The 27,806-nt window shown below is 36.2% G+C and overlaps 1 protein-coding gene across 4 annotated transcripts in view; it reads left to right on the top strand.

Annotated features, from left to right (window-relative positions):
* Positions 1–27,794, top strand: part of myo9b (myosin IXb) — a 40,313-nt gene extending 12,519 nt beyond the window's left edge. The window contains exons 6-40 of one of the 4 annotated variants that reach the window (XM_059344970.1): positions 493–593; positions 3,951–4,074; positions 4,923–5,012; positions 5,733–5,849; positions 6,202–6,336; positions 7,094–7,215; positions 7,449–7,590; positions 7,838–8,027; positions 8,394–8,466; positions 9,046–9,138; positions 9,246–9,285; positions 9,482–9,604; positions 10,970–11,050; positions 11,149–11,259; positions 11,376–11,498; positions 12,456–12,605; positions 12,808–12,947; positions 14,058–14,378; positions 15,222–15,300; positions 16,819–16,925; positions 17,454–17,533; positions 17,927–18,111; positions 18,889–18,996; positions 19,276–19,449; positions 19,532–19,573; positions 19,827–19,938; positions 20,052–20,125; positions 21,104–21,296; positions 21,815–21,943; positions 23,165–23,270; positions 24,003–24,134; positions 24,407–24,530; positions 25,045–25,145; positions 25,241–25,365; positions 25,673–27,794. In XM_059344970.1, the coding sequence (XP_059200953.1) occupies positions 493–593; positions 3,951–4,074; positions 4,923–5,012; positions 5,733–5,849; positions 6,202–6,336; positions 7,094–7,215; positions 7,449–7,590; positions 7,838–8,027; positions 8,394–8,466; positions 9,046–9,138; positions 9,246–9,285; positions 9,482–9,604; positions 10,970–11,050; positions 11,149–11,259; positions 11,376–11,498; positions 12,456–12,605; positions 12,808–12,947; positions 14,058–14,378; positions 15,222–15,300; positions 16,819–16,925; positions 17,454–17,533; positions 17,927–18,111; positions 18,889–18,996; positions 19,276–19,449; positions 19,532–19,573; positions 19,827–19,938; positions 20,052–20,125; positions 21,104–21,296; positions 21,815–21,943; positions 23,165–23,270; positions 24,003–24,134; positions 24,407–24,530; positions 25,045–25,145; positions 25,241–25,365; positions 25,673–25,962 (4,437 nt within the window). In that variant the 3' untranslated portion in view covers positions 25,963–27,794. Of the gene's footprint in view, positions 1–492; positions 594–3,950; positions 4,075–4,922; positions 5,013–5,732; positions 5,850–6,201; positions 6,337–7,093; positions 7,216–7,448; positions 7,591–7,837; positions 8,028–8,393; positions 8,467–9,045; positions 9,139–9,245; positions 9,286–9,481; positions 9,605–10,969; positions 11,051–11,148; positions 11,260–11,375; positions 11,499–12,455; positions 12,606–12,807; positions 12,948–14,057; positions 14,379–15,221; positions 15,301–16,818; positions 16,926–17,453; positions 17,534–17,926; positions 18,112–18,888; positions 18,997–19,275; positions 19,450–19,531; positions 19,574–19,826; positions 19,939–20,051; positions 20,126–21,103; positions 21,297–21,814; positions 21,944–23,164; positions 23,271–24,002; positions 24,135–24,406; positions 24,531–25,044; positions 25,146–25,240; positions 25,378–25,672 lie in introns of all 4 variants that reach the window. The other 3 variants (XM_059344971.1, XM_059344972.1, XM_059344973.1) reach the window with 3 other exon arrangements.
* Positions 27,795–27,806: the final 12 nt, after the last annotated feature.

The following is a 27,806-nucleotide window of genomic DNA, read 5'->3' on the forward strand; positions in this document are numbered from 1 at the left end:
AACATAAGCTGGTGTCACTCATTGAGTTAAGGTTATAGGTTTGTGTGTCCCTCATTATGCAGGGGGACTCCTCATAGGACAGTTTTGTCCTATGAGGATTTACCAATCTTAGAAACTTGTGAACTCAACCTCAAAAATCTAATACAGTCAAGTAAAGTAAATTCATTTATAAAGAGCACTTTCAAATAACTAAATAAATAAGTTGTTACCAAAGTGTATTTTAGAAAATCGACTTATACCTCAAATATTAACATAAGATCAATACATTTCTAAAAAAAATCCCCAAAGTGAAATAATCTATAATTTTGGATTAAATTCTGTAAACACAAGAAAAAGAGAATAAATGGTTCTGTCAATCTTGTTTCTACATTATTGATTATATGTGGACAGTTTAGATTAACTCATAATATTATATATTGTGTATCCATGTGTGCACCTATGAGGCAGTGCATAATACTCGTTCTTTCTGTATTTTGTGTGATTGTCCTGCAGGAAAACCTCCATCTAGGCGATGAGGAGAAACTTAAGCAGGAGTACAAGAGGCTCCATCAAGCCATGGAGATGGTCGGCTTCCTGGCCTCCACCAAGAAACAGTAAGTATGACACAACTGGAAGGCTGCAGGCTGTAGAATAAAATCAAATTAACACCAGGGGTTAGAATAATGTAAAGAACAAAACGAAAACAAAAAACAATAATTAAAACTTGAAAACTAAGGTTATATCATTACTCCAAATGAAAAGCCAGATTTAAAAGTCTTTATGTTCCTTTTAAAAATACAGAGAGTTTGTCACTCTAATGTCCAAAATCAGTGAGAGACACGGTTTTGTGGCTTAAAAATGGAAGCCATTCTCACCGGTACTTTTATGGGACACATAAAGAACATTAAAGATAAAAAAAACTTTGGCTGCAACATTTTGAACTTACTGTAGCTTAAAGACATTTAAGGTTATCCAGTAACTAGACAATAGTCAAAATGACTATTTAGAATAGCATGAGTGAGTATTTCAGCATCTTTATTAATTAAAAAAGTTCTGGCCTTGGTGACATTGTTAACATGAAAAAATATTTGAATTACCTTGTTAAAATAAGACTTAAAATTTAAATCAGAGTCTAAAATCACTCCCAAGTTTGTGATGTTAGTTTTAATTTGTTTGCTAATGCCACATTTTTTTTTCTCTGGCTCAGTTATTGTGTTTGTTTGTTTTACCACTTCCATACATGAATGTCAGTGAGACTGACAGGAAAGGAAGAAGTGAAGAAGAAAGGTAGTAGACTAGTGTAAAGATGCCTCAAAAACACTTTGTTTGTAAATAACAATTACTTCTTTTTTCTGTCAGACATGAGATTTGTCACTGTGAAAAAGCACATGCCACAACCTTCTCTTTGACACATATTATTACAGTAAAGCCCACTCACTTGGTCCTGTGAGAGGGTGAAGAACGCTAGGAATTACAGAAATATTTGAAACACGACATTTCTGTACATGATCTATCAACATTTCACTCACTTCCAGTGTCAAAGTTTACAAGCTCTCAGTTAGTGGTACCAATCTAAAAATGACCTTGGTTGGTGAACTAATTTGTGATTGAACTGAACTGTCAAAGAGTTTCTGCTTTCTATACTGGTGTCAGTAACAGGTCAGAGCTTGTCGAGTCACGTAGGAGAAAAATGCAGCAAGCATGTCGACAAGCGCCTGACAGCCTCGGGACACGCTGTGCACATAAAAGCACGAGCAGCATATTTTGTAACCTGTTCAGGTTGGTCCTCCTGGTGCATAAGCACTCTGAAGACACAGTGAATAAGCCATTCATGTGAATAAATCTGCAGAGTAATATGGAGCTGGAAATGTATGCATAAAGTCAGAAACTATGAAATGAAATGATCATTTTCCATACAGTTCTTGGCAAACAGCTTCAGTGGAGTCACTGAGATCCATTGGAGACCTGTCCATGAAAATATAAACTACTGGTCAAAAGTTTTAGAACACACCAACTTTTCCAGAATTTAATTGAAAATTATGCAGTTTAATGTCTCAGTGTACTCTGAAATTAATGCACATTTGCAACATTTAAAATTCTTTATTGAGCATGATAGTGTTTTGAAAGTAAAAAAAAAGATTCAAAATCACATTTTATGTTGGACTAAAGGACTAAAAAAGACACAAAATGACCAAAAAAAATACACAAAATGACAAAAAAAGACACAAAATGACTAAAAAAAGACACAAAATGACCAAAAAAAAGACACAAAATGACTTACAAAGACATGAAAATAATTCAAAAATGGACAAAATAGCCCAAGACTCCATAGAGTTAAGTTGTTAACCCATTTCTTGTTCCCTGAAAAAGGCCTACTTGTATAATTCTGAAATGTACATTATTTTTCAGTTTTGGTTAAGCTTACCTTTTTTTATTTACCTCTGGCAGTTCACCACTTACCTTTGTACCCTTTCAAGCTGTTCATTTGACTTGAACTGCTTGAATTTCAATAAAAAACTGGAAAAATTGGGGTGTTCTAAAACATTTGACCGGTAGTGTATATGATGTATATTTTCCTTAGATTTACAGTTAGTTGAACTAACTTTGTCTCCTGACTTGCATCTACAGCTTGTTTGTAGGTTTTGTTGCCTACAATAGTTAATGTGTCATATCAATATAGGACAAAATGAGGTGGAAACCAGTGTGTGGCTGGATGACATGGCTAGGCTATGTTTGACCCAAATAAAAGAACTGCTTTCGTTTAATAAATTCAGCAATTCATTCCTATTTTCGACATGTTTTTACTCTGGATTACTCATCTAAAGCATTATTGTGCAATCAGTGTTACGTCAGTAAACAGACCGGACCTGGGTTACATCCTGTGACAGTTTTGAACATGCCTACAGCCTCAAATGTTGATTTTATAGAAAACTGAGCAAGATAACTTTCCTGCCTCAGTGTCCAGACGTTGGTCAGGAAGCACAGGGGAGGCTTTGTTTTTCCTCCAGGGCTGTAGTTCATACTCCCTTTAGTGAGCTGCAGCATTTATTCATATACAAACTGAAACCTGCACAGTACATTTACTACTACTTGAACAACTTTACCACTTCTGCTCTGATCACTCTCTCTCTCAACCACACACTCACTATGCTATTCTTACAACATATGCAACAAACTGTAATAACAACCTACATGTTTTAAATACATATACAAGAAAAACATGTTTTAAGCTCCTCAACTCTGAGGAGTCAACCCAGGTTTCTAGGTTGAGGTTTGGTGACCAAATTATGTACAGTATTGAGGAAGTGGCTCAGATGATTGATCATAGATATCACCAGCTGAAACACTGACGTACCTATTTATTTTGAAAAAGCATCAGCCAATGGGGTAACTACACCTCAACTGACTAGTGGTTTATACTTCATCCCTCGCTCACTCACTCAGTGAAAACCTTTCTTGTTTAATGGACCTTTGCTTTGCTGCAGTCCAGCCAAAATAGATCATGTTTATCTACTATTAGCCTCTACAGCACAAGATGTGCTTGCTAGAAGGCAACACTGATATATGTTTACATCAACACAGCAATTTGAGGCTGTTAGTTGGCTTAAAATCATAACTTTAAATGCACAAGTTTGAGCTTGTTATCTGTTTTGTTATTCTGTCTTGTTATTCTGTTTCTGTTTTATTACTGATGAGCTAGCAGCAATGTCAGTATATAGTTTGTATGACAGTGATAGAAGAATTATCAGTCTCTAAGAAGTTAAAGAAGTAAAAGTGTTAAATTGAAGCCTAAATATGAAATAAAGTCAGATTTGTTGTTAAAGTGGAAATTGTGACTAAAACATTTCACAGAATATACTCCAGTTAAAGTTCACAGTGAAACTGAAAATGCACAGCAAATAAAAGTTTAATACATGCATTTCTGCCTATAGTAATCCATCTGTTTGTGTGTTTCTGCCTCTTCTGTGCAGCATATTTTCCATCCTCTCTGCCATCCTGCACCTGGGCAATGTGACCTACGCGCTGTCAGAGGACGCTCAGGTCCTGGAGGCCGGACCTGCTGAAGTTTTGACCACACTGTCTGACCTCCTCAAAGTATGTTCATTATTTTACCACTAAATAGTCATGTAAAAATACTAACAGGAAAATTATATTCTCTCCAAGAAAATGTATTTTTCATGATATAGAGGGGATGAGATTTCCTGTTAGTTGGCTGACACTTTTTTCCTCTCTTATCCTTAAAAAACTAATATTGAAAAACTGGAAAAATAAGGAAGCACCATCAATAGAGAAGTGGAAGGCTTTGATGAAGTATAACTTGTGTATTGAAAGTTCAATGTCAGAAGACAAAAATAAAAAGAAACAATTTGATAGTCAATTTGATAGTCAAAAGGTTGGTAAAGGAGGGTCGGTACAACCAGTTATTAGTATTGAGGGAAGCATTGAACATTATAAGACAGATAAATTCTGAAGTAACTTTGATTTTGATGAAATACTATGAAACTGATATTGATGAAATTCTGAAACTGCTATTTGTTTTAATTATTTATTTATTTTTGTTCTTATGTCCTTCCTGGTACCCTAATATGATGACCAACAGAAATTAATAAAATAAATTCTAAAAAAAAATATTTTACCACTAAATCATCATCTGGATCTTTTTATTTACAGTCTCTGGTTTATTTATTATACCCCTCAGTTGTGATGAAATCACAGTAACTTGAAAATCTTTTCAAACAGTGAGCAGAGCAACTCCTACTGAACTGCGTCATTGCTACGCCTAAAATAGCTCTTTGTATTGTTTAAGAACAAACATGTTTCAGCTTGTTCTTTTTGTGCAGTAGCTATTAGTGTTTTATGTTTGGTTAGTAATGTGGTATAGTATTATGAAAGTGTCTGTGTAACTATTTGTTTATATTTGTTTTGTTTTGTTTTTTTCATAGGTGAAAGAAGAGCTACTGGTGAAGACTTTGACCAAGAGGAGAGTAGTGACCGACAACGCTATCGTAGATTCACAGTACACACTACAAGAGGTATTACAGCTGCCCCTTTAACTTTAATTCTCAAAAGAAAAAAATCTACACTACTGGTCAAAAGTTTTAGAACACCACAATTTTTCAATTCTTTATTGAAATTCAAGCAGTTCAAGTCAAATGAACAGCTTGAAAGGGTACAAAGGTAAGTGGTGAACTGCCAGAGGTAAATAAAAAAAGGTAAGCTTAACCAAAACTGAAAAAGAATGTACATTTCATAATTATACAAAAAGGCCTTTTTCAGGGAACAAGAAGTGGATTAACAACTTAACTCTATGGAGTCTTGGGCTATTTTGTCCATTTTTGAATTCTTTTCATGTCTTTGTAAGTCATTCTGTGTCTTTTTTTAGTCATTTAGTGTCTTTTTTGTGTCTTTTTTTTGGTCATTTTGTGTCTTTTTTTAGTCCTTTAGTCCAACATAAAATGTGATTTTGAATCTTTTTTTTACTTTCAAAACACTATCATGCTCAATAAAGTCAGCTATGATGGACTTCTATTTTAAATGTTGCAAATGTGCATTAATTTCAGAGTACACTGAGACATTAAACTGCATCATTTTCAATTAAATTCTGGAAAAGTTGGAGTGTTCTAAAACTTTTGACCAGTAGTGTATATATTGTATGTTAAATTTGTTTGGTTTTATTGTGCTCTGCATTAAATTTGACATAAACGAAGAATGAAGTTTTTAATTAGCTTTATTTATTGTTTCTGTGCATTTAGGCCTACACAGTGCGTGACTCCATGGCCAAGTCTTTATACGGCGCTTTGTTTGACTGGATCATTCTTCACATCAACCACGCAACGCTCAACAGACGAGACATGGAGGAGTCCGTCTCTGTAAGTCGCACACGCAAATAATTGAGGAGGGTGAAATCTTTTCTTCAACTTCTCTCAACCTCTAACCCCTGACTGATTAAACGTTTTTTTGTGTCTTTCCTTTTCCTTTCCTTTTTTAGGGAGGGTTTGTCCATAATTTTTTTTTTTTTTTTTTTTTTTGGGGGGTTTAAACTTTGATTTATATGATTACACCTTTAAAGTATGGCTTGTTTTTATTATTAAACTAACATTGTTTTCTCTTTTCATGCTCCATTTTCTCTTAAAAAATATGAAACAAAAACAATAAAATACAATACAGGTTAATCAGTACCGTGCAACCTTATTGTCCTGTTTTCTGTTTTGTTTTTTTCAGTGTTTGTCCATCGGTGTCCTGGACATGTTTGGATTCGAGAACCTCCAGAAAAACAGCTTTGAGCAGCTGTGCATCAACTACACCAATGAGAAACTGCAGTATTACATCAACGAACACATCTTCGAGCTGGAGCAAGTGGGTGTTTTTTCATTTTTCATTCTTTCATGACATTCAGAGGTGGCTAATATCCAGTCTTTACTTAGAGTGGGACTTTTTGTACTATTTGATGTAGGGGTGTGCCATATCGTATCGTTCACGATTATACCGGTATATTTTTTTATGGGTAAAAAAAATGCATATCATGATATTGGCAACATTCCTACTTCTTGACGTGTTGGTGTAAGGATTTCCCATTAATTACCTAGACTGTGGCGGCCTGCTATAGTATTATGTGCTGCACTAACGTCACATTTCAATCTACTGGATGTATATCTACACTACGATGTACGATTGTACGATTTTTATTTATTTATAAAGACTAAAAAAACTTTTTCTATATATTTTTCAGTGTTTTTTAATATCGTCAAGTATATCGTTATTGCAAAAATACTCTGAAATATCGTGATAATCTTTTAGGGCCATATCGCCCACCCCTAATTTGATGTCCTTTTGCATTTATAGCCTGGAAAGTGAGTTACCACTGAGACGGCAAGGTCTTTAAAACTCGGGGCATTGTTTTACAGATAAAGTGCAGTGTTTTACACCATCAAAGCAGCTCTTTAAGTGTGTTTCTAGGTGCATTAAGTCTTAAAACTTGGACACACTGTTTCTTTATTTATTTTTGACTGTTTGAAAAAAAACTTCTCTCCATCAGTACTACTGAGACACACTGATTTACATTAACTCCCTCTGAGTAAATTAATTATTTCATTGTGGTTTGAATGTATTACAGGAAGATTATATATCCGAGGGCATCACCTGGCAAAACATCTACTACACAGACAACAGTGGCTGCATTCAGCTCATCCAGGAGAAGCCAACCGGAATCTTTGACCTGCTGGAAAACGAGAGCAAGTAGGTTAACTTTGCTTCACAGAATGTGATCTGCTGCTGTGATTTCTCACAGTCAACATGCGATGCTCAAAAACAACAGTATTGAGTGTCAAGTGTTTTTCTACCGTTCTAGTTATAAAAAACATAATTTCTGTTGGTTTCTGTTTCTGGTTTTACCAAAGTCGTTCTCATTTTCTTTTCCACATAATATATATTGATATTGATACTCTGACTTTCTCTTTGTGTATCTTCAGCCTCCCTGAGGCAACAGATGAAACCCTGTTGGACAAGTTGAATCAGCAACATCAGGACAACCCATCCTTTGTACCCTCCTCAAATGCTGAGCCGACTTTTGTCATTCAACACTTTGCTGGAAGGGTTACATATCACATCCAGGTAAAAGTATTTCTCACACTGCAACATTTTTACTCTACAAAATGAACATTTAAAATGAAGTGAATGTTAATTGTAACATAGTGAGGGTCTGTAAGATTAGCTACCGTGGGAAAAGCCTGGGAAATGTTTGAACAAAGTGAATGATTGATGCTGCAACAGAGCACTGTTTGTTTAAGGTTGTAATTAATGTGTAACTACAGCAAGAATAAAGAAATACAGCATGTTTATTGGTATTGTTCTTCTTTAGGATTTCCGGCAGAAAAACACAGAGCACATGCGTCCTGAAGTCGTATCACTTCTACGGAGCAGTGGGCGGGCGTTTGTGCATCACTTGGTTGCATCCAGTCCAGAGGCTCTGTTCAGATGGGGAGTCCTCCGAGCCACCATCCGCATCATCTCAGTGCTCAATTACCTGGGACGCCAGCGGAAAGAATCACGTAAGAAGCTTTAACTGCTTATCAAGCTGCAACCAGCAGCTACAAATAACTACAAATGTGTCTTTGCAGGAATTACGTGTTTGTTTAACTGACTTCTGAATGACCCAAGTTGTGTTTCCAACCACCCATCCGCATTTTATATATGTAAATAAAACAATCTGAGTCCATCTGACTGCTTATCCCAAATAACCAACCCCTAATAATCACATAGACACAAGCATTTATTCACATTTTCTTTTGCAGATTTTTTCAAAATTTGGTTTAAATTTGCAATGCATTTGAACAGAAACCTGGTTTCAGTCACCCTCAATCTCATCAATGTGTTTGATAATTATATTATAATGATTTGATGTGTTTTCTCCACAGTAGCTGCCAGACAAAACTCCCGCAAGACCTTCAGAGAACAACGACAAAGCAGTGCAAAAGACAGACTGTCCAGGTAAATTTACTACACTGGTGCATTTATAGTGTTTTTTTCTGCAAATGACGTGCTGCTATTTCAACTAGATTTACATTTCTTGGTACATTCAAACTAGCAATGGGTCTTAAATCAGACATTTTCTGTTTGATAGATTTAGCAATTGAACCTTCATGTCAACCATCTAGGTGTCATCCCACATACAGATACTGTTAATGTATTTCCTCGTGGTTTCATTCAGTTATTCTCAGATAGTTAGCTCTCTCTTTGGGATCTAGATCTCCTTTGAAAGAATCATCACACTTGCACAGATATTTTTCATGACTAAACAGTGAATAATAATAATAATAATACATTTTATTTGTAATGCACTTTACATTACAGGAAATCTCAAAGTGCTACAGGTTAAAAGCATAACAGTCTAATTATAAAAAGGATAAAAAAGGAAAAAAAACAGCTAAAAACAGAGTGCAGTGCATGTAGCTTACCATTAATGAAAGTCTGTCAATATATGCTTGTCAAAAGACAAATATACAGTAAATTACCAATAAAGTCAGACTCTTTGCTGATGAAGTAAAAGCACCTCTCTGACATTTACAGCAAAAGCCTGACTCTGGATTTCTCCTTTGATCGCTCTGATGAACATCCTCTTGAAGTGTTCGAGGATATCTTTGTCAATTATGAAAAGAGAAAGTAAGTGGACCTTATGGCTTTAGTTCCAGTACTCTGATTTCAATGAGTTACGCTTTTTTAAATATCCAGAGCTGTGCCTTGAATGGATTTATCTTGATTTTCTGCAGGAAAAGTCGAGGCGGTCGACAGAAGCAGCTCATTCCCAGGGTAAAGTGTTGATGAAGCTCTGAGCTTTTTAAGTCATTTCTAAAGCAGCACTTGTCCACAGATGCTTGCACATCTTAAAAGTGAATGAGGGATTAATTATCTGAGTTAATTCTTCAGTTCATCCATGTGTTCATCCAAAGTCCTTTTGTTTCGGGAGTCAAAGAGCTCAAAGACTTTATTCTGTCCCATTAAACAGAATCTCATGGATTCACACTCTATCCGACATATTGTTGGTCTGGCTGCACACGACCGAACCAGCAAATTCATCTTCCACCCTCATCGGCAGACAAAGCCCCCAACAGTCGGCGCTCAGTTTCAGGTTTGTTCTCTCTGTGCCTTGCTGACCTTTAAAGGACAATGTGACATGTGATATGTATACATATATGTATATATATATATATATATATGTATATGTATATATATGTATATGTGTATATGTATATGTGTATATGTATATATATATGTATATATATATGTATATATATGTATGTATGTATGTATATATATGTATATATGTATATATATATATATATATATATATATATATATATGTATATATGTATATATGTGTGTATATATATATATATGTGTATATATATATATGTATATATATGTATATATATATATGTGTATATATATATGTATATATATGTGTATATATATATATATGTATGTATATATATGTGTATATATATATATGTATGTATATATATGTGTATATATATGTGTATATATATATATGTATGTATATATATGTGTATGTATATATATATATGTATATATATATATATATGTATGTATATATATATATGTATGTATATATATATATGTGTATGTATGTATATATATATATGTATGTATATATATATATGTGTATGTATGTATATATATATATATGTGTATGTATGTATATATATATATGTATGTATATATATATATGTGTATGTATATATATATATGTGTATGTATATATATATATGTATGTATATATATATGTGTATATATATATATATATGTATGTATATATATATATATGTATGTATATATATATATATATATATATATGTATGTATATATATATATATATGTATGTGTATATATATATATATATATATATATATATGTGGTAGGGCGGATACTTTTTTTTTTTGTCAGTTTCTGAGGTTTGTATTCAAATCCAAACATTCACATTTTGGTTGAAGCTTCTTTGTGTTTGGTTTTTTAGTCCCTTCTAAGAGCTTTTTCCCATGTCACCTGACGTAGGTTTCCGGATGATGTGTGTGTGTGTGTGTGTGTGTGTGTGTGTGTGATGACATGTATATCCTTGTCCATCGCCAGTAAGTTATGCTGAAAAACACACTGGCTACACAGTTAGTTTGTGTTATTTGACAACAATTAAAGTCCATAAAACAAACTTAAGCTATAGCTTTAGTCTCTGGTATTCACATTGTTTGTTCATACATTACAAACTGTATGCACTGCCTCATTTTGAGACAATATTGCATAACAAAAGTGTCTGTTTGCCTCTAGAAGTCCATCATAGCTGACATAGGCTGACTCACATACTGTACTAAAAGAGTAGCGGGAATTAAATATGAATAGCTTTAAAGAAAGAAATGTTTATTAAACAAATGACATTTTTGATCTACTATCATAATAATCACTTCACTTCCACATCTCACAGGCTTCTCTCGGAAAGCTGATGCAGACGATTGAAAAAGCAGAGCCATTCTTTATTTTCTGTGTTCGCTCCAACGCTGAAAAGGTACCATCACTTTTAAATCTGTAACAATATCCTGATTCCAAATGTAGTCCTACGTGTCGGACAGATCATCACTTGGAAAAATGTTTTGTTTTTTGCAGAAGGAGCTGCACTTTGATGATGAACTTGTGCTGCAGCAAATCAAGTATACAGGCATACTGCAGATGGTTCACATCCAGAAGTCTGGCTACAGTGCCAAATACACATTCAAGGTGGGCTTTATATATATATTAAAGAAATACAAAAGTAAATGTATTCTCACTGATGGGTACAGCAGTGAGTTAAGTGCTAATTTGCACATCTGATACCTTTTTTCTCTTGATGACAGGAATTTGTCGAAAAGTTCAGAATGTTGCTTCCAAAGGGAACTACTGTAACGCCAGAGCACATAACTGAACTGTTTGAGAAGATGGAACTGGATAAGACCGCCTATCAAATAGGAAAAACCAAGGTAAATTTTATTTATCATGTCAGTAATTCATTCTGATCTTAAAGGGATTGTTCAGATTTAATGAAGTGGGGTTGTAGGAGTCAGTAGATGTCCCCGGTGAGGAGAAGCAGGCAGGAGGACACAGAGGCTAAGTAATGTACTGCTGTGAATGTGGCAGCAGCAAAACACATTTTAGCCACCTAAAAAAACAATATATGTTTTAAGTGAATCTCTATTTAGAAAATTCCTTTAGCTTTACTTTCAGACACTCCTCTCCGACGGAACGGAAGCTGTTAAATCCATCCGTGTCTCTTCAAAAGCCACCAGACTTCATTGACAAAAAAAAAAAGTAATTTTACTTGCAGAACAGTTGCAGGTCCACCTCAATCGCTCAATCTGTCAGTATGTTTGTGTCATTCTGTGACTTTGGTATTCTAAAGGATTAGTTCTTATTCAAAGTCACACAATCGTACAAACAAACTAACTGATTGAGGCAGCAGAGGACCAGCAACTATTAGATCTGTGAGGTAAAATTACTGTTGTCAGTACAGCTTCAGCCTCAGCTCCCTGTCATAAAGGGCTATCTGATGGTACTGGTAAAACAGTGAAAATATTCTAAATATAGAGTAAAATTCTTTGGATTTAAAATACATTTTGCAGCTCCCCCATCCACAACAGTAAGTTGTTAAGCATCTGTGTCGGTAGGATGAAAGTAACATTACCCTGGTTGGAAACTTACTTTCCACTGAGGTCACCAGGATTGCATGTACCCATGTCTTATGTGGTTTTAAAGCACCCAAGAAATAAATTCTCTAAACATCAAAATGTCTCTTAAATTAAAAGAAATTGCAGGATAAATGCTTAGGATAAAGTCATAAAAATGCATAAAAGTCACAGAGGTACTAATTCATTTACTAAAATGTACCAGAGATTACACAGTGGTTTCATCATTCACATGCCTCTCTTTCATCTACTCAGGTGTTCCTCAAGGAGAAGGAGAAGCAACTGCTCCAAGACACTCTAAACAAAGAAGTGATGCGACACATCATCGTCCTGCAGCGCTGGTTCCGTGCCTGTCTCATGAGAATGCATTTCCTGCAAAAGCGAGATGCCACTTTGCTTATACAGGTACCATTTATAGTATTAAGTACTGCAAAATATAAGACAAGTGGGTCCTCTCCTCATGGAATTTACTAGAAAATGAACTGATCCCATTACAGGTTTTTAAGCAGTAAAAAGCAGTAAAAAAAGGGGAAACATTGCCAAAGTCACAAGAGCAAGTAAAGACACAGCAGACTGTAGTTAACACAGGATTTCTGGTGTTTTTCAGAGATCCTGGCGTGAGTTTTACGAGAAACAAAACCGAGCTGCTACAGTGATCCAGACAGCATGGAAGTCTTCCCTGAAGAAGCCAAAAAAACAACAAGAGAAAGGGGATGACGAGAACACATCCCGGCCTGGACGGGACAGGTACACAAACCACAAAACTAAACTGCTTATTTTGCAGCTGCTTTTCTAGAATAAAGTGTCACTTTAGTTTGGTTGAGTTTAACTTGCTATAAAGAATGCAAAAAAGGCAACTGGCTGATTTTAGAATAGAAGCCCATGTTATTAACTAACTCTCAAATACAAACCGACATGAGTTGTTGTAGCATTTATGTCCAAGTTGCACATGTGTTTACTTAAATCCTGCACGTTACACAGATTGCAAAGATTGATCATTTATTCCACAATCTCAGTTGCACATTTTGCATGTATGTAACAGGTAGAATATTATTCAAAAGCATGTTATGAAAACAGGAGAGATTTACAAAGATAAGGAAGTTGAAGCAGGATAAAGGTTAGAAATCTTAGGTCTCAGTATTCTTAAGCCTTATCTGAGCTATATATCTATTTTGATTTATTTCATGTTTCTTATTATTATATATACATTTAGTTTGTCAATTTTTATGTATTTATTTTGTTATAAAAGAAATTAATTTATTTTAGTGCTCCAATCTCAAAATATAATCCTATACTTTTATTTATCATCTGCTTTATATTTATGAACATATGCTTACAGTGTTATTATTCTTTAATATAAATTTAAATGAGCATTGAAACATTATACGGCATATTGTATAATAATTTGTTTTACTGAATATGAAATATTTAATATGAAGAAAAAAAGACATTGTTATGAACCAATAAATATTTTTTAAACAAACAAAGAAAAAAAATAGACGAATTGTGAACAAGATATGTACTGAGAAAGAAAGAAAATAGTTAAACAATAAACTTTACAGTGCTCTCTGCTGGCCAAATGTTATAAAGCATAAACATACATTTTTGACATTTCTGTTATTTGATGTCTTGTTACTGACAGGCCAAAATATATGCTAATACCAATATATATTTATTAGATATCATATATGAATAATGTTGCCAGATTTTAACCAGACAATTAGGTTGTTCTGTCTTAGTTTACTGCATGTGCATTTCAGGTGTAATTATAATCAAAACAGATATTAGAGCACTAGCATTTATATAGTGGATACAGTGCTGTAATACCAGTCTGATTCAGTGTTTCTTACATAACAGCATTTCCAAAAAGGAGCTAAAGAGGCAGGGCAAAGTGGAGCTCAGCCCCAACAGGACCAAGGAGAGGTCCGTTAGCAGGGAGAAGCGAGAGGGCAGAGGATCCCCACCTCCTCTCCACAGACCCCTCTCCTTGCCAGTGGACCATAAAGTTAGCAGTGATGACGGCTCCACCAGCCCCGGCAGCTCGCTCCAGCGCTACACAGACATGGGGGGCATGAGAGAGAAGGCTGTGAAGTGGAAGGAAGGTAAGGCAGACGGCGAGCAGACGGATGAGTCAAGTCCAGAAGTACGGCGACGAGATGATCGGAAGATTGACTTACAGTAAGCCTCCTAAACTCATACAAATATTTATCCACACATTTTGGGGCTCTGTTAATCAATAAGTCTCCAGCAAGCTCTTTCATCCCTCTGACCCCTGAGTGGTTTCAAGGCGTTTTTGCTCCTGTTACATTTTACTTACTGCGGCTTCATTTTCTGCAATGGATAAGTCATGCAGCTCTATAGGCATCAAATTCGGCACTCCACAGTCATAATGCCATAAAGCATTAAAAAAATGCAAGTTGAATAATTGATCATTTATTTGTACAAAAAAAGCAGAAAATAACGGAATCTAAGATTTAAGCTTGCATGCAATACATACTGAACTATTTACAATTATACAACCTCTACTTACAGCCCCTCTTGTCCTTTCCTCTCTGCTCTGTGTAAACAGCCTGCAGTTCTGTTGTCCAAGTTTTGTTGAATTTCTATCACCTGAATGTTAATCTCACTTGAGTCATTCATGGCTTCCCAGTTTTGCTGAGGAGTGAAGAATTTAGGATCTGACTAATGGTTTATAGTTGACAAACTCTGAAATAACACATTGCAAATAAAGTGGTTTTAAATATCTCTATTCTAATTTTAGATTTGCTTCTTTTCTGAGAAAGCATTCGTCACACAGGATTTGTTTAAGGACCACTGGGAAATTTCAAAATCTGATAAATTTTGCAATTTCTGAAAGATCATGTATTTCTGTTTGAATATCGATCATGTCTGTCTCATAAAAAGATGTTTACATGGCAATAGATTTTTAAATGTATATAATCCTATAATTATTGTGTAAAAACAACAGTGTTAGTCCGACAATAGTCCACAGCTCTGCTCTTCTTTCCATATTCAACCCAGGCGCAAAGGGAAGTCGATGTCTGTGGATGAACTGTCCAGGATCACCTCATCAGGCTCTGATAGCTCTGCTAACAATGAGGTAAACTTTGCTGTTAAGTTAATCCAAAAACATTCAATGCATTTTGTTTTTGAAAACACTTGTTGTTATTGTCCTGTACAAGCATAACGTTGTGTAGTAATGTGCTGTATAAGCTGACAAAAACTTGAGGCTCCTTGCACATGAACCACAGAAGGCCCAGTGTGTGCCTCATCACCTCTCCTGGCTCAATCAGGTCAGGGTGCGTCTACGCAAGCTGCCCAAACGCAAGCGGCGCTTAGCCAACCCCCGCAGCGGTTTGATGGTTAACTTTGGGGGTTCCAAGGAGAGCGAGTACTGGAGCTTTCCGCTGCCTCCCATCAGCCCCCATGTGCCCAAAATGAAGAGCTCGGCCAGTACCTTGGACGTCCGGGACCTCAAATCCCAGGTCAAGGTACTGACCGAAGGGACGTTCTGACCGACAGCAACTCTCCTCTGCATGCAGGCCTTGCATGTGTATGTCCCAAACAGACTGAAGGTTGCATTGCTCAGGGACTTCTCATTTCTGCTCTGCAGCCCAGGAGGAAAAAATTAGCTGTTGCTTCCAAAAAAAAAAAAACCCCAAGAAAACTCAAAGCGCGTTTCCCAAACTTATTTCTGACCTTTTTTATGTCTCTTCACCCAATTTAGCCAAAGGTCAGCAGGTACAGCTCAGAGTCCACACGTCGAGTATGGTGGACTGCTCATGTGTCAGTGTTATTTGGTCACTTAGACATGGATTGTGACCGTGTATTTTTGTCTTTAAACAATTAAAATAAATGGAATTTAAGCAATAATCTATAATAATCACAGTACCGACAAAATAATTATGAATCTAATTAAGGCAATCGTTATATGTAAGACAAATCCATTTTTGTAATGGGTTTTGATTTATTAAGTCATGACACTTTAATCATATTTATCTTTTTAACTATACATGTAATTTTTATTGAACCTAAAACTATATGGCATCATACATATGAATCAACCATCAAACTAACCCTTGTTGTTCTGGTTATGGCAAAATTATTTATACTACTTAATTAATGTTAACATCACTGGTTTATTGTTGATTATTCACAAAAATCATCAAGTTGGTATTCAGAGCCACTCACTTTAATCATGAACATTTATAAACAGGGGAACAATATTTAAAAGTACTTGAATGTGTAAATAATAAATGTTTTAACACACTGACACAATGTTATTAATATATGGACTAACTTCGCTAATACTAATTAAAACAACAGAGGTCAAAGTACAGCTGGTGGAAGGAGACAGCGCAGCTTTGCATGAGTTAAAAATGGTGAAGGACTATGACTATGGTGCTGATATTTTATCATGCTGATGTGGCCTGGTGTGGTGATGGTGGGGGAGCTGCTGCAGGGCGACGTGGTGGGGAAAGAGGACTAACTGTCCCTTTAGACATCAGAACAGCATTTTTGATTTTCCTACAAAAGTTGGTTTTAAGAGTTGCCTTTTTTTTAATTACAGGTTTTATACTTTGATTTACAGCGTGTTCATGTTTTGACACTGTTACAGATACCTGCAGAACCTGATGGGTCGAGGTTCAGTCTTCCAGCCACGAGCCCCAATGACAACTTGAGACAGCAGGAATCCAACCAATCACAACTCACCACTCCAGAGAAGTAAAAGCCTCCACTCATTTCAAAGCATTGTTCAATGTTTTTAGGTTTTAAGGACCAAGTTTTATGTTGACAATGCTTAGATTAAAAATCTCAAAGATTTCCACTTAAATAAAGGTCTTTTAAGTCACTATATGTCATCAAAAAAGCTAGACAATGATTGTTGAGCCTATGGTCCATTGATGGAAGCCCCTTGCTTTTTCAGTATTACGAACTGGGTGTCTCTGATGAGATTCCTGGGGAAAATCCTTATGCTTATGCAACAGACTCTCTCTTCAGCTCACTTGTGTGTGAATCAGCATATTATTTTTTTCTGGTGTCTGCTAAAGTTGTGGGGAAAAAAACTATAGCAAGAAAAGAGCTATGGCTAAGACGATGAAACTTCAGACACAAGTGAAAGGGAGATCTGAAAACATATCTGCAATTTATTGCCATAGGTGCCGCCAAAGAGAACGAGACAGATCTTCGGGATTTTTTTATAATGATTCTGTGCTGCATGGAGTTAATACACATTGTCTTTCTTTTCTACAGGATTTGGTTTCTCAGTAAATTCCTGAAAAAGCGGACACCTAAATATGCCCCGGGCAGCACCTCACCATCAGATAAAGCAGGTAACCAGAAGCAACAAAACAGCCGTTTTAATGGTTTGTTTTGTACAATGCAGATATTTTCAAATGCAGAATACACTGTATCTTAACTAGACAGCAACAGGGACCATAAATGTTACTGTAATATAAACTAAATGTGAATTACTTGAGCTCTAAAGGAAAGATTGGCAGTGTCTCAGCTTTCTGTATTTTATTTTTTCTCATGAGGCTGGTGTTTGTTGACTGAAACGTACAAATGTAGGTCACAGTTTACAACATACATCACTGGGATTCACACACTTTTTCTCTTTGCTGCCATCTGGAGGTTATTTGCTATGTGGAAGAAAATATCCTGTAGATCAGAACTTAAATCTTAAAACAGATTACAAATGCCACATCTCCCTTTTCTGCCTGCAGTCACTTTGGCCAGCTACACCCCACATACCTACCACAAGCCAGACCAGATCGGTGAAAGGGTCAAACGAAACCCGACCATTAAAATCAGCCGGGCCACACGGACGTTGCAGTGCAGTGATTCTCTGGACCGCGAGATTAACGACACCAAAGAGCTGCGAAACCTGGATGAGTTCCTCGGCAACCAGGTGAGAATAAAACCTGTGGAGGGGAATCTAAAGTGAAGCTGTTCATGACCAGAGTTTTGATAATATTTCACAATTTACAAGTCAATATACACAGTTTCAAGTATTTATTTCCATGGATACTTTATAATGCCTTATTTACATTCAACAAATATATCTTGTTGGCCTACAGTCATCAAAAATATCACACATACTGAACCTTTGGCAGTTCATTCCTTCATTCATTGATTAATTACAATTAATGTATGGAAAAAACATTTGTCTTTTGTTTCTTTTTTGTTTATCACTGCATGATTTGCACCAATTTTGCACTTCTGGAATCTGCACACTTTTTGAAATGTCCCTTGCTCCAGATTTATTTAATTTACTCTAAGTCTTTTCCAGTAAATTGAATCCAGTCTCTTTCTCCTGTGCTGTTTTTCTTTTTTCTTTTTTGTATTTTGTATTTGTGTGGGGGGCTGTGGATTTATAAGAGAAAACTATTGACAGGTTTAGTGTAGAGAGAGACTGGAGAGGGAGCAAGCCAACATAAGCAACTACAATTTAGAAATGAGCCAAAGAAATTTACAACCAGCGAATACAGTTTTTGGACAAGCCCAAAGTCACTTATAATAAACTGACTTGGTAATTGTGCTGGAATTGCCCCTTGGACTCTAGCTGGATGGCTTTTGGGAAGCACCTGGGGCCAATTATATTTTGGGGGGTGTTGTGCTGCAGCACCTTTGGACATGCCCCAAATAACGGCAAAAATGTTCAGAATTTCCTCATGTTTGTCCACAGGTGAACGAGCTGCGAAGTAGAGCAAAACAGCTGTCACCAGTCGAGAGCATCTTCCTCATATCCACCTTGCAGTTCAGAGATACCATCAAAGGCATGTACTCTGTCCAGGTCAGTTCTGCTTCATCTCTGTACCATATAAAGTTTGATTGAGTTGTAGGAAAGTAAGGGGACACATCTCTATCATATGTACTGCACTTATATAGATAGCGCTTTTATCCAAAGCTGATGTAGAAACATTTTTTATAGTTGTTGATTTACCTTCTGCAGTTATTTTTACAGTATTTGGGATGTTGAATGTTAAATTGTTACTGCTACTGAAAGTCTTACAAACAAGGCAAATTAAGAAGTATGAAAGTGGTCGCTAACTGAACTTTTCACGCACAACAGAAGCCCAAAATCCGCTACAAAGACCTGATGAAGGGCTACGACAACACAGTGAACTCGCTGGCAGGGTCCAAGAAGAAGACGGAAGTCTCTCTGGTGGTCAACTTGTTTCAGTCTATGCTGGACGGCTTCATTAGGGGCGAGATAAAACGAGTGTCTGAGTCTGAACCAGCCAAGGTAAATCTAAAGATCTCACTCACTGTACGAGTTTAAACTATCCCTTGACTTGCTCATTTATGTCACTTTCGGCTTCTCTCAGGCTACAAAGACAACAAAGAAGAGGAGAAATAAGGACAAATGTGTAAGTTGAACATCCTTACCTGCATTTTGAACGATATATTTTACATTACATTACATTACATGTCATTTAGCTGACGCTTTTGTCCAAAGCGACTTATAATAAGTGCATTCAACTCGATGGTACTAGACATAGACCATAGGAATCAAGTAAGTACATAACTTTAAGTGCTAACTGTCATTGCTACAGGAGTGCTATATTGTGGGTATTTAAGTAAATCACCCCAGTTCATTGCCGGTACGTCCTCTCTCTACAGCCTAACAGTCCTCTGGATCACCTGTTCAGCACATACCAGGTGAACATCATGCAGTCATGTGACCTGTGTGGCTCCTACATCTGGGGAATGGAGAAAGCCTACATGTGCAGTGGTGAGTTCAAAGAGCTGCAAGACCTAAAAATGTGACAACATTTTATAAAATACAAAATGTCCATCAATACTTTTTTTTGAATGAATTTTACTTTTTCTGGTTTATCATTTTAGCCTGCAAGTTGATATGTCACAAGAAATGCCTGTCCAATATCATCACAGATTGCTCCACACGATGTGCCAGACAGGTAGGAACTATATTTTTAGAACATGATTTTTGTCTGTAAACCACCACTAAACGGAAATAAAGATTATATTTCTACAAGATGCCTCGACTGACACGAGTAAAATAGGATAGGGCCATTGGCACGCTCCGGGCCGGATAGAGCAGTTGGACGGTATCCAGACCATTTGGAGTAAAACATTTGACTGTAAAACATGATTAGGATTATTAATTTATTGAATGTCGTCACCGGAGAGTCTGCCAACTGTCCAAGACCAGGTCAAGCACGTGTTATGATTGTGGCACAAGATCGTTAAAACTTCCCAGATCCCCCAAATGAAATCTGGCATTATAGTAGATCCAGCTGTTGAACACTGCAAATGAAGGCCACACCACATATTGACTTTGTGGATATATATTGCCGGCTGTCCACCTGCTGCTCCATAAAGTGCATATTTAAATAAAAAAATATCTTAAATGAAAATAGCCTATGAAATAAAATGGGCCAATCTTTTTCTGAAATATATTTATATGAGAAAAGAATAATGAACATTACAAAATAACTAAAACTGACAAACCCTAGTAAGGGAAGCATTTATATATAAAGAAAGAAAAAAATTGAACTATATTGATATATGCGATATGGTCTAATTCACATTTAAAAATATATATTGATATATTTTTTATATCGATATACATCGCCCAGCCTTAAAACCAGCAAAGTGATTGCCATGTGTTTCGTATCCACTGTCCATGTCAAACATGGATTGATAGACATGAATATTGCCTGAATTCACGGCTGTGTGACTGGGCCCCAAGTATCAATTGCATTTATTATAATTAAAATCAATACATAGTTTGATGCTATTATCAAAAACTGAATGGTGTGTCTTTATTTCCCTCAGGTGTTTTATAGCATAATTCAATAAGTTTAAAAACATACACATTCATTCATCAAAACTCCCTGTCATTTAGTCTCTCATGTCTTCTCCTCTTGTGACAGGATGACAGTATACCAGGCTCTCTGCACTTCGGGGTGCAGGTGTGTGTCCTCACCAGTAAAGCCAACCCTGTGCCCAAAGTTGTGGAGATATTGCTGCTGCACGTGGAGCTGAACGGCCTCTACACGGAGGGGATTTACCGCAAGTCGGGCTCAGCATGCCGAGCGAGAGAGCTCCACCAGATCATGGAGACTGGTAAGGAATTCTTGGCACTTCAACTGAAACTGGAAATGTCTTTCAACAGCAGGTCCAGGCAGCTTCAGTCTACTTGACAGTTTAGAGCTCCACATAACAAGACGGTTCTTGGAATGATTGGTGTGGAGCAAGAACAGTCAATAAAATAAAGTTCCTGTGGACTTATATTTTGAGAAAATTCAATTTTAAAAACTTTATCTAACAGGGAGACACTCAACATGACATGACAGAATTTTCTCTCCCTATTAATTTACTATGTTCTCTATTTTTTATCTTTCTTTTTTGTCTCTCTTTGTCTAATCTCCTCTGTTAATTTGATGTTTCTATATATTTGTTAATAGTTTAAGTTCAAATTACGATAAAAATATACAGAAAAATATTAGAACACATGATAACTTGTATGCTGTTATTGTAGAAACATTTAAAGATATTTAAACAACACTGCTATCATGATGATGTTAAAATAGATAGATAAATAAAAGTGTGTTTCATTGGTCTGTTCTGTCTTGTTGCATCAGATCCTGAGGGGCCATGTTTGGACAACTACCCCATGCACACCATCACAGGTCTAATTAAACGGTGGCTCAGAGAGCTGCCCGACCCCCTCATGACCTTTTCCCTCTACAGCGACTTTCTCCATGCCGTGGGTGAGTAAATATTTATTTATATTTTATACGGTAAATATAGCATATTTTTTAAAAACACACAAAAAAACACCAAATCCCCCAGGAGATCTAGGAGAAGCTTCAACTAGTAATTTATTTTTGTTTGTTTTTTCGCTCAAAAAATGACTTAAATAACCAATCAGTTATAAAAGTAGTTATAATCATTTCAACTCTACTTGTGATGTGCATCCGAAATGTCATACTAACATCCTATTTAGTACGCTAAAACAGTGTCTGAGATTTTTAAGTATGTTCAAAGCCTTAATATGAAACTTATAGGATGTGAATTGCATACTATTTCTGGTGAAATATTACAGTATGCAAACAATAGACACTATAATAATGCAATTTGTTAGTTATACAACAGACACTGGTGGACACAGCAACAGTAGCTCTGTTACATCAAAATGCTTGCATTTTCTTACAGCTGAAGTTCTCCTACAGGCAGAAAAAATCATTCAAAAAAATAGAGTTAACAGTCTCCATGGTTAAGCATCTCTAACTCCTGATGGTGGCTGTTTAGAAGTGACGTTGTAATTACAGTCCAGTTAGTTACTGTAAATTCACATAGAAGTATGATTACTAATAGTTACATTCCACCACTGATCCTATACACTATGTAGCCAATATGTATAATAAGTACATTTACTCAAGTACTGTACTTGAGTACAATTTTGAGGTATTTGTTCTGTACTTGAGTATTGCCATTTTATGTAACTTTAAACTTCTACTCCGCTACATTTTGAGGCAAATATTGTACTTTTTACTTTAACTGACAGCTTTAGTTACTTTTCAGTTTGAGATTTAACATGAAAAACATGATACATTTAACTACTTCTTTCCAAAATTAAAACACTGCTTACATAAATGCATCAATACAAATAATCTAATGACATATATAGAATGTATAAAACAATCAGAGTCAGCAACAATCATCCGTTCAGCAGAATGAGTACTGTTACTTTTGATATTTTAAGTACTTTTGTACTTTTACTTGAGTAAGTTTTGAATGCAGGACTTTTACTTGTAGTAGAGTTATTTCGCAGTGTGGTATTAGTAGTTTTACTGCAGTAAAAGATCTGAACGCTTTTTCCACCATTGCATAGTATGCAATGCAACATGCAACGAGAAATTCTTGAAATGGATGTTTACTCAGTCAAGTCTCTTCGAAGTTTATTCATCTCCATGTTTGTTTGCTCCCAGAGCTGCCAGAGAAAAGTGAAAGAATAAGGGCTGTATACCAAAAAGTTGATGAACTTCCTCCTGCTAACTTCAACACGTTAGAGCGGCTCATCTTCCATCTGGTCAGGTAGGACCAACTCGATTATTCCCTTTTGCTGCATCTACACTACCGGTCAAAAGTTTTAGAACACCCCAATTTTTCCAGTTTTTTATTGAAATTCAAGCAGTTCAAGTCAAATGAACAGCTTGAAAGGGTACAAAGGTAAGTGGTGAACTGCCAGAGGTAAATAAAAAAAGGTAAGGTTAACAAAAACTGAAAAATAATGTACATTTCAGAATTATACAAGTAGGCCTTTTTCAGGGAACAAGAAATGGGTTAACAACTTAACTCTATGGAGTCTTGGGCTATTTTATCCATTTTTTAATTATTTTCATGTCTTTGTAAGTCATTTTGTGTCTTTTTTTGGGTAATTTTGTGTCTTTTTTTTAGGCATTTTGAGTCTTTTGGTGTCTTTTTTTGTAATCTTGTGTCTTTTTATGGTCATTTTGTGTCTTTTTTTAGTCCTTTAGTCCAACATAAAATGTGATTTTGAATCTTTTTTTTACTTTCAAAACACTATCATGCTCAATCAAGAATTTTAAATGTTGCAAATGTGCATTAATTTCAGAGAACACTGAGACATTAAACTGCATCATTTTCAATTAAATTCTGGAAAAGTTGGTGTGTTCTAAAACTTTTGACCAGTAGTGTATGTCTCTTTCTTTGTTTCAAAAACCTCCACTCCTCTCAGTGAATATTTAATTATGTTGTTTTATTGTGTATGATACAAGTGAGATCCTGACTTTTGTGTCTTTCTAGGGTTGCAAAGGAGGAAGATCACAATAAAATGTCAGCGAGCTCTCTTGCTATTGTGTTTGCGCCCTGCATCCTGCGCTCACCTGATGTCGATGACCCTTTCCTTGGTATGAAGGATGTGGGCAAGACTACACAGTGAGTTCTACTCTTAAATTGATGTATTTTTCTTGCCTATAAAAATATAATGTATTCATCCAGAGGGAAATGGCTGTGCCGCAGTTGAAATACAAAAAGGAATATAAAAATATAAATATATACAATATATAAAATGCCAAAATCTTATTTGTAGGGGTCAGTCTAGGTTGTCTGGCTTCAAAATACTGTATGCACTCTTGTTAATTATACTGTATGTATTTCTAGAAATGGACATTGTTTTTATGGGGGTGTTTTCATCTTTTTGCCTGCAGGTGTGTGGAGATCCTGATCACTGAGCAGTTCAGACGCTACAATGAGAAGATGCAGAATATCAAGGAGCTTGAATACGCAGAGGCCCTGGCTGTCAATCAGCTCAGACTGAAGAGACAAAACACGGTGAGAGAAAACTACAAGGCATCATTGAAATAACACACGGGTCAAGCAGCCTCTGTCAATCATTTGAACTAAAGTTCTTACGTTTGTCAGAAAATGCATAATGCATCAAGACAGCACAGACCATGCCTCAGGAGAAGCTATGAACTCAAAGAAACTTATATTAAATTTACTGTCAAGCACTTCTGCCAGCAGTTATTTTATAAAACTGAGGACAATGACATTTAAAAAGCTAACATTCTCCTTTATAATGAATTCAACCCAAACATTCAGATGGATAGTATTAGACAGAGGCAGCGCCCATGCATGCATTGTTTAAACAAAGAAAAACTTCAGCTTTCATGCATTTAAATAACTCTTTAGCCAAACTTCTGAAACATTATAAAGAGTGGATTACAGTAGATAAAGAGTGGCTTGTTTTTGGAATTCAATATATCTGTTTTGAAGGCATTGTCTTGATTTATCAGCTAATACTCCGGACCTACTTTGTCTTTTTATCTCTCTGATCTCTGATCAGGTTATTGAAAAGCCTTCGGCGTTGGATGTTCCAGACCGCCTATCTCCAGATGAAGCAGAGAAGACCCTCGTCGAAAGGATCAAGTCCATTAAGCAAGAAAAGTGAGCTGAGAGTTCAACACACTTTAAACGCACTGTACACAATGCATATACATCACAAGTTTGATAATAACATCTTCCCTTTTTGTTGTTTTCAGGGTGGACTTGGCCTGCAGGTTGCCTGACCTGGAGCAGGAGAACTCTGACAATGACAATATGGACTCATCGTCTTCAATGAGCTCAGACAGTCTCGACGAGAGTCTGGCCAGCTTGGATTCGGAAGGTCAGTAAGGAGGTAAGGTCTTTTCACCTTCCTCTAGGTTTAATGGGACAAGTCATTAATAAATTAATGTAGTTTAATTATTTGTGTATGGTACAATGGTACTTGTTAATAATAATGTCCTCATAATAGCTTTCATGTCTGTGTGCAGAAGGTTCCGCATGCTTGAAAGATTGCATTGAATAGTGTTATCATGGCAGCAGCTGTTTTGTCTTTCGTCAGAACAATTGTAAAGGTAAACAGTAGAAACTGGGTTGATAGTGTGTGCAAACTACCAGCTACTAATAGTTTGCTAATCTGATGTTTCTAGCAGCAGCAAAGGTGAAAATGCGGTTGAAACCCCAGAAACCCGACACCCCGCCTAAACCTCCAGACCTGGCGCAGAGAGTCAGAAGTCTGATGGCTCAGACTAATGATGCACAGAGAGAGTTCGCATCAGGACAAAGGACAGATGTTACCCAATCCATGTGCTTCCTGCCCAGCCAAGACAACCCCTCCCTACATAACGAGCCCCAGATCACCAGCAAGACTTCCAACGGGAGCTTTGAAGACCTGGACATCCCTTACATCGACGAGGATGACGATCTAACCTGCACGTAACACCACAAGTTGTAATCATTTTAATATCTGTTAATAGAAGACTTGTCAAAAAAACTGTGCACTTTGTTTTATAGACTTTTCCATTTGTCAATGCTGCTATGGAAACAAAGTGCTTTGAGATTTATTTAATGGGAGATCGTACGGACTGTCCCTTTGAGGTTTTTATAAAATATCTGGAGACGAACCAACAGCAAGGACTACTCAGCCTCTTCGTGTACATTACACTGTGTGTGATTTTTAAACATATTTCAGGACTGTACAGTTTTAAAAAAAGATAGATACTTTGTACCAGTTCTGTGAAGCTGTGTGACCAGCTGTGCCTCATCTGTAGAGGACAGCATGTATGAGGAGTAATTGAGAATACAGGTGCCTCTTTACTAATGGACTTTAATTTCAGAATGACCACTGTGGTACTAATGGGACTTTGGTGGGAAAAAAATGTTTTGTAAGTGTACAAAAAAAGGTTCTCCTGAGAATCAAAGTGCTTCTCTATTGTACAGTGACACATTGAATTTTGGGTGAGTGCATTGTTGGGCATCTGAAATGTTTCAGTTGTGTTTTTGTGCTTTAAAGGAGCAGTTCAACCCAAGATCAAAAATACAAATGCTTTTCATCCTACTCATAGTGCTATTTAGGCCTCGACCAATATGGGATTTCTAAGGCTGATACCAATATTCACTAATTGCCACAAAGTGTGGGACTGCTTTAAAGATAGAGATGCCTGTTTTCATCGTGTGTTCTGTAAAAAAGGTTTCTATATCAAACAACATATTTGCAGATGCTGATAGATACCAATATATCCATGATAGGCCGATTTCAGCCCATACATAGGTCTTGCTCTAGAGCTATTTATCAGCCTAGATTGTTTTTTTGTGAGTTGCCAAATGTTGTAGGTATTGGCCATAATGATTTCCCATTCCCCTCAAATATAATGGAACTAGATTACATGATCATTTAAAATACTCAACAGCAACCTGGCTTCCCAGAAATCATGACCCAGTTACTCAAGATAATCCACAGACCTTGTGGTTAGCAGTTTCATGTACAAACTATTTTCTTTTTAGTGTAATTCCTACATAAATCTGTTCACCACATGGTCTGTGGATTATCTAGAGAGGTTTTCAAAGTGGGAGGCCGGGCTCCCCAGTGGGGCTCCATGCTGTTTCAGGATGAGTTATTATATTATTATCAAAATAATATCATATTGAATGGTAGATGGTGTAGAGATACAGTTATTTGTTTTCCACTTTAGCTAATAAGCTAATAATTTACTAAAAAAGCTAAAGCTAAAAAATGAAAAAGCTTTTTTATGTATCTGGTAATATAGCAATATTAGGCTATTTTATCTCAAAATTTAAGCGTCAGTGGGATCATGATAATTGAGAATCCAGAAATTGAGGGAAATTAAGCAAGTTAACCAAGGGGAAGAGAAATGGCACCTTTTTCAAATTGCCAAATTCTCCAACATTTGGCAATTTACACCAAAACATCTAGACTGATAAACAACTCTACAGGTCTAAGGCGATATGTTTTTTTGATTAAGGAGGTGAACTGTCCCTTTAATTTTCCGTTGGTATCTACTGCTGTGACTGACCACTGCCAGGGGAATGGTCATACTGCTGTGTTTTAGATTGACTGAAAATACTCCCCTCTGTCACTTCTCTTGAAATTGCAAAGCTGCGCAGCTTCACCAAGTACTTTTTTTTTCTATATGTGTAGTTAAAAAAATGCATGCCTGTACATTTTTAAGGGGTAGGAATAATGCATATTTAGGTGATCATCCTCAAAGTTTGTCTTTTGTCAACTGAAATAAACTGATCATTTTCAAATGTCTCTTGCTGTGA

Source organism: Centropristis striata, chromosome 11, assembly GCF_030273125.1.
Source record: "Centropristis striata isolate RG_2023a ecotype Rhode Island chromosome 11, C.striata_1.0, whole genome shotgun sequence".
Taxonomy (NCBI): Eukaryota; Metazoa; Chordata; class Actinopteri; order Perciformes; family Serranidae; genus Centropristis; species Centropristis striata.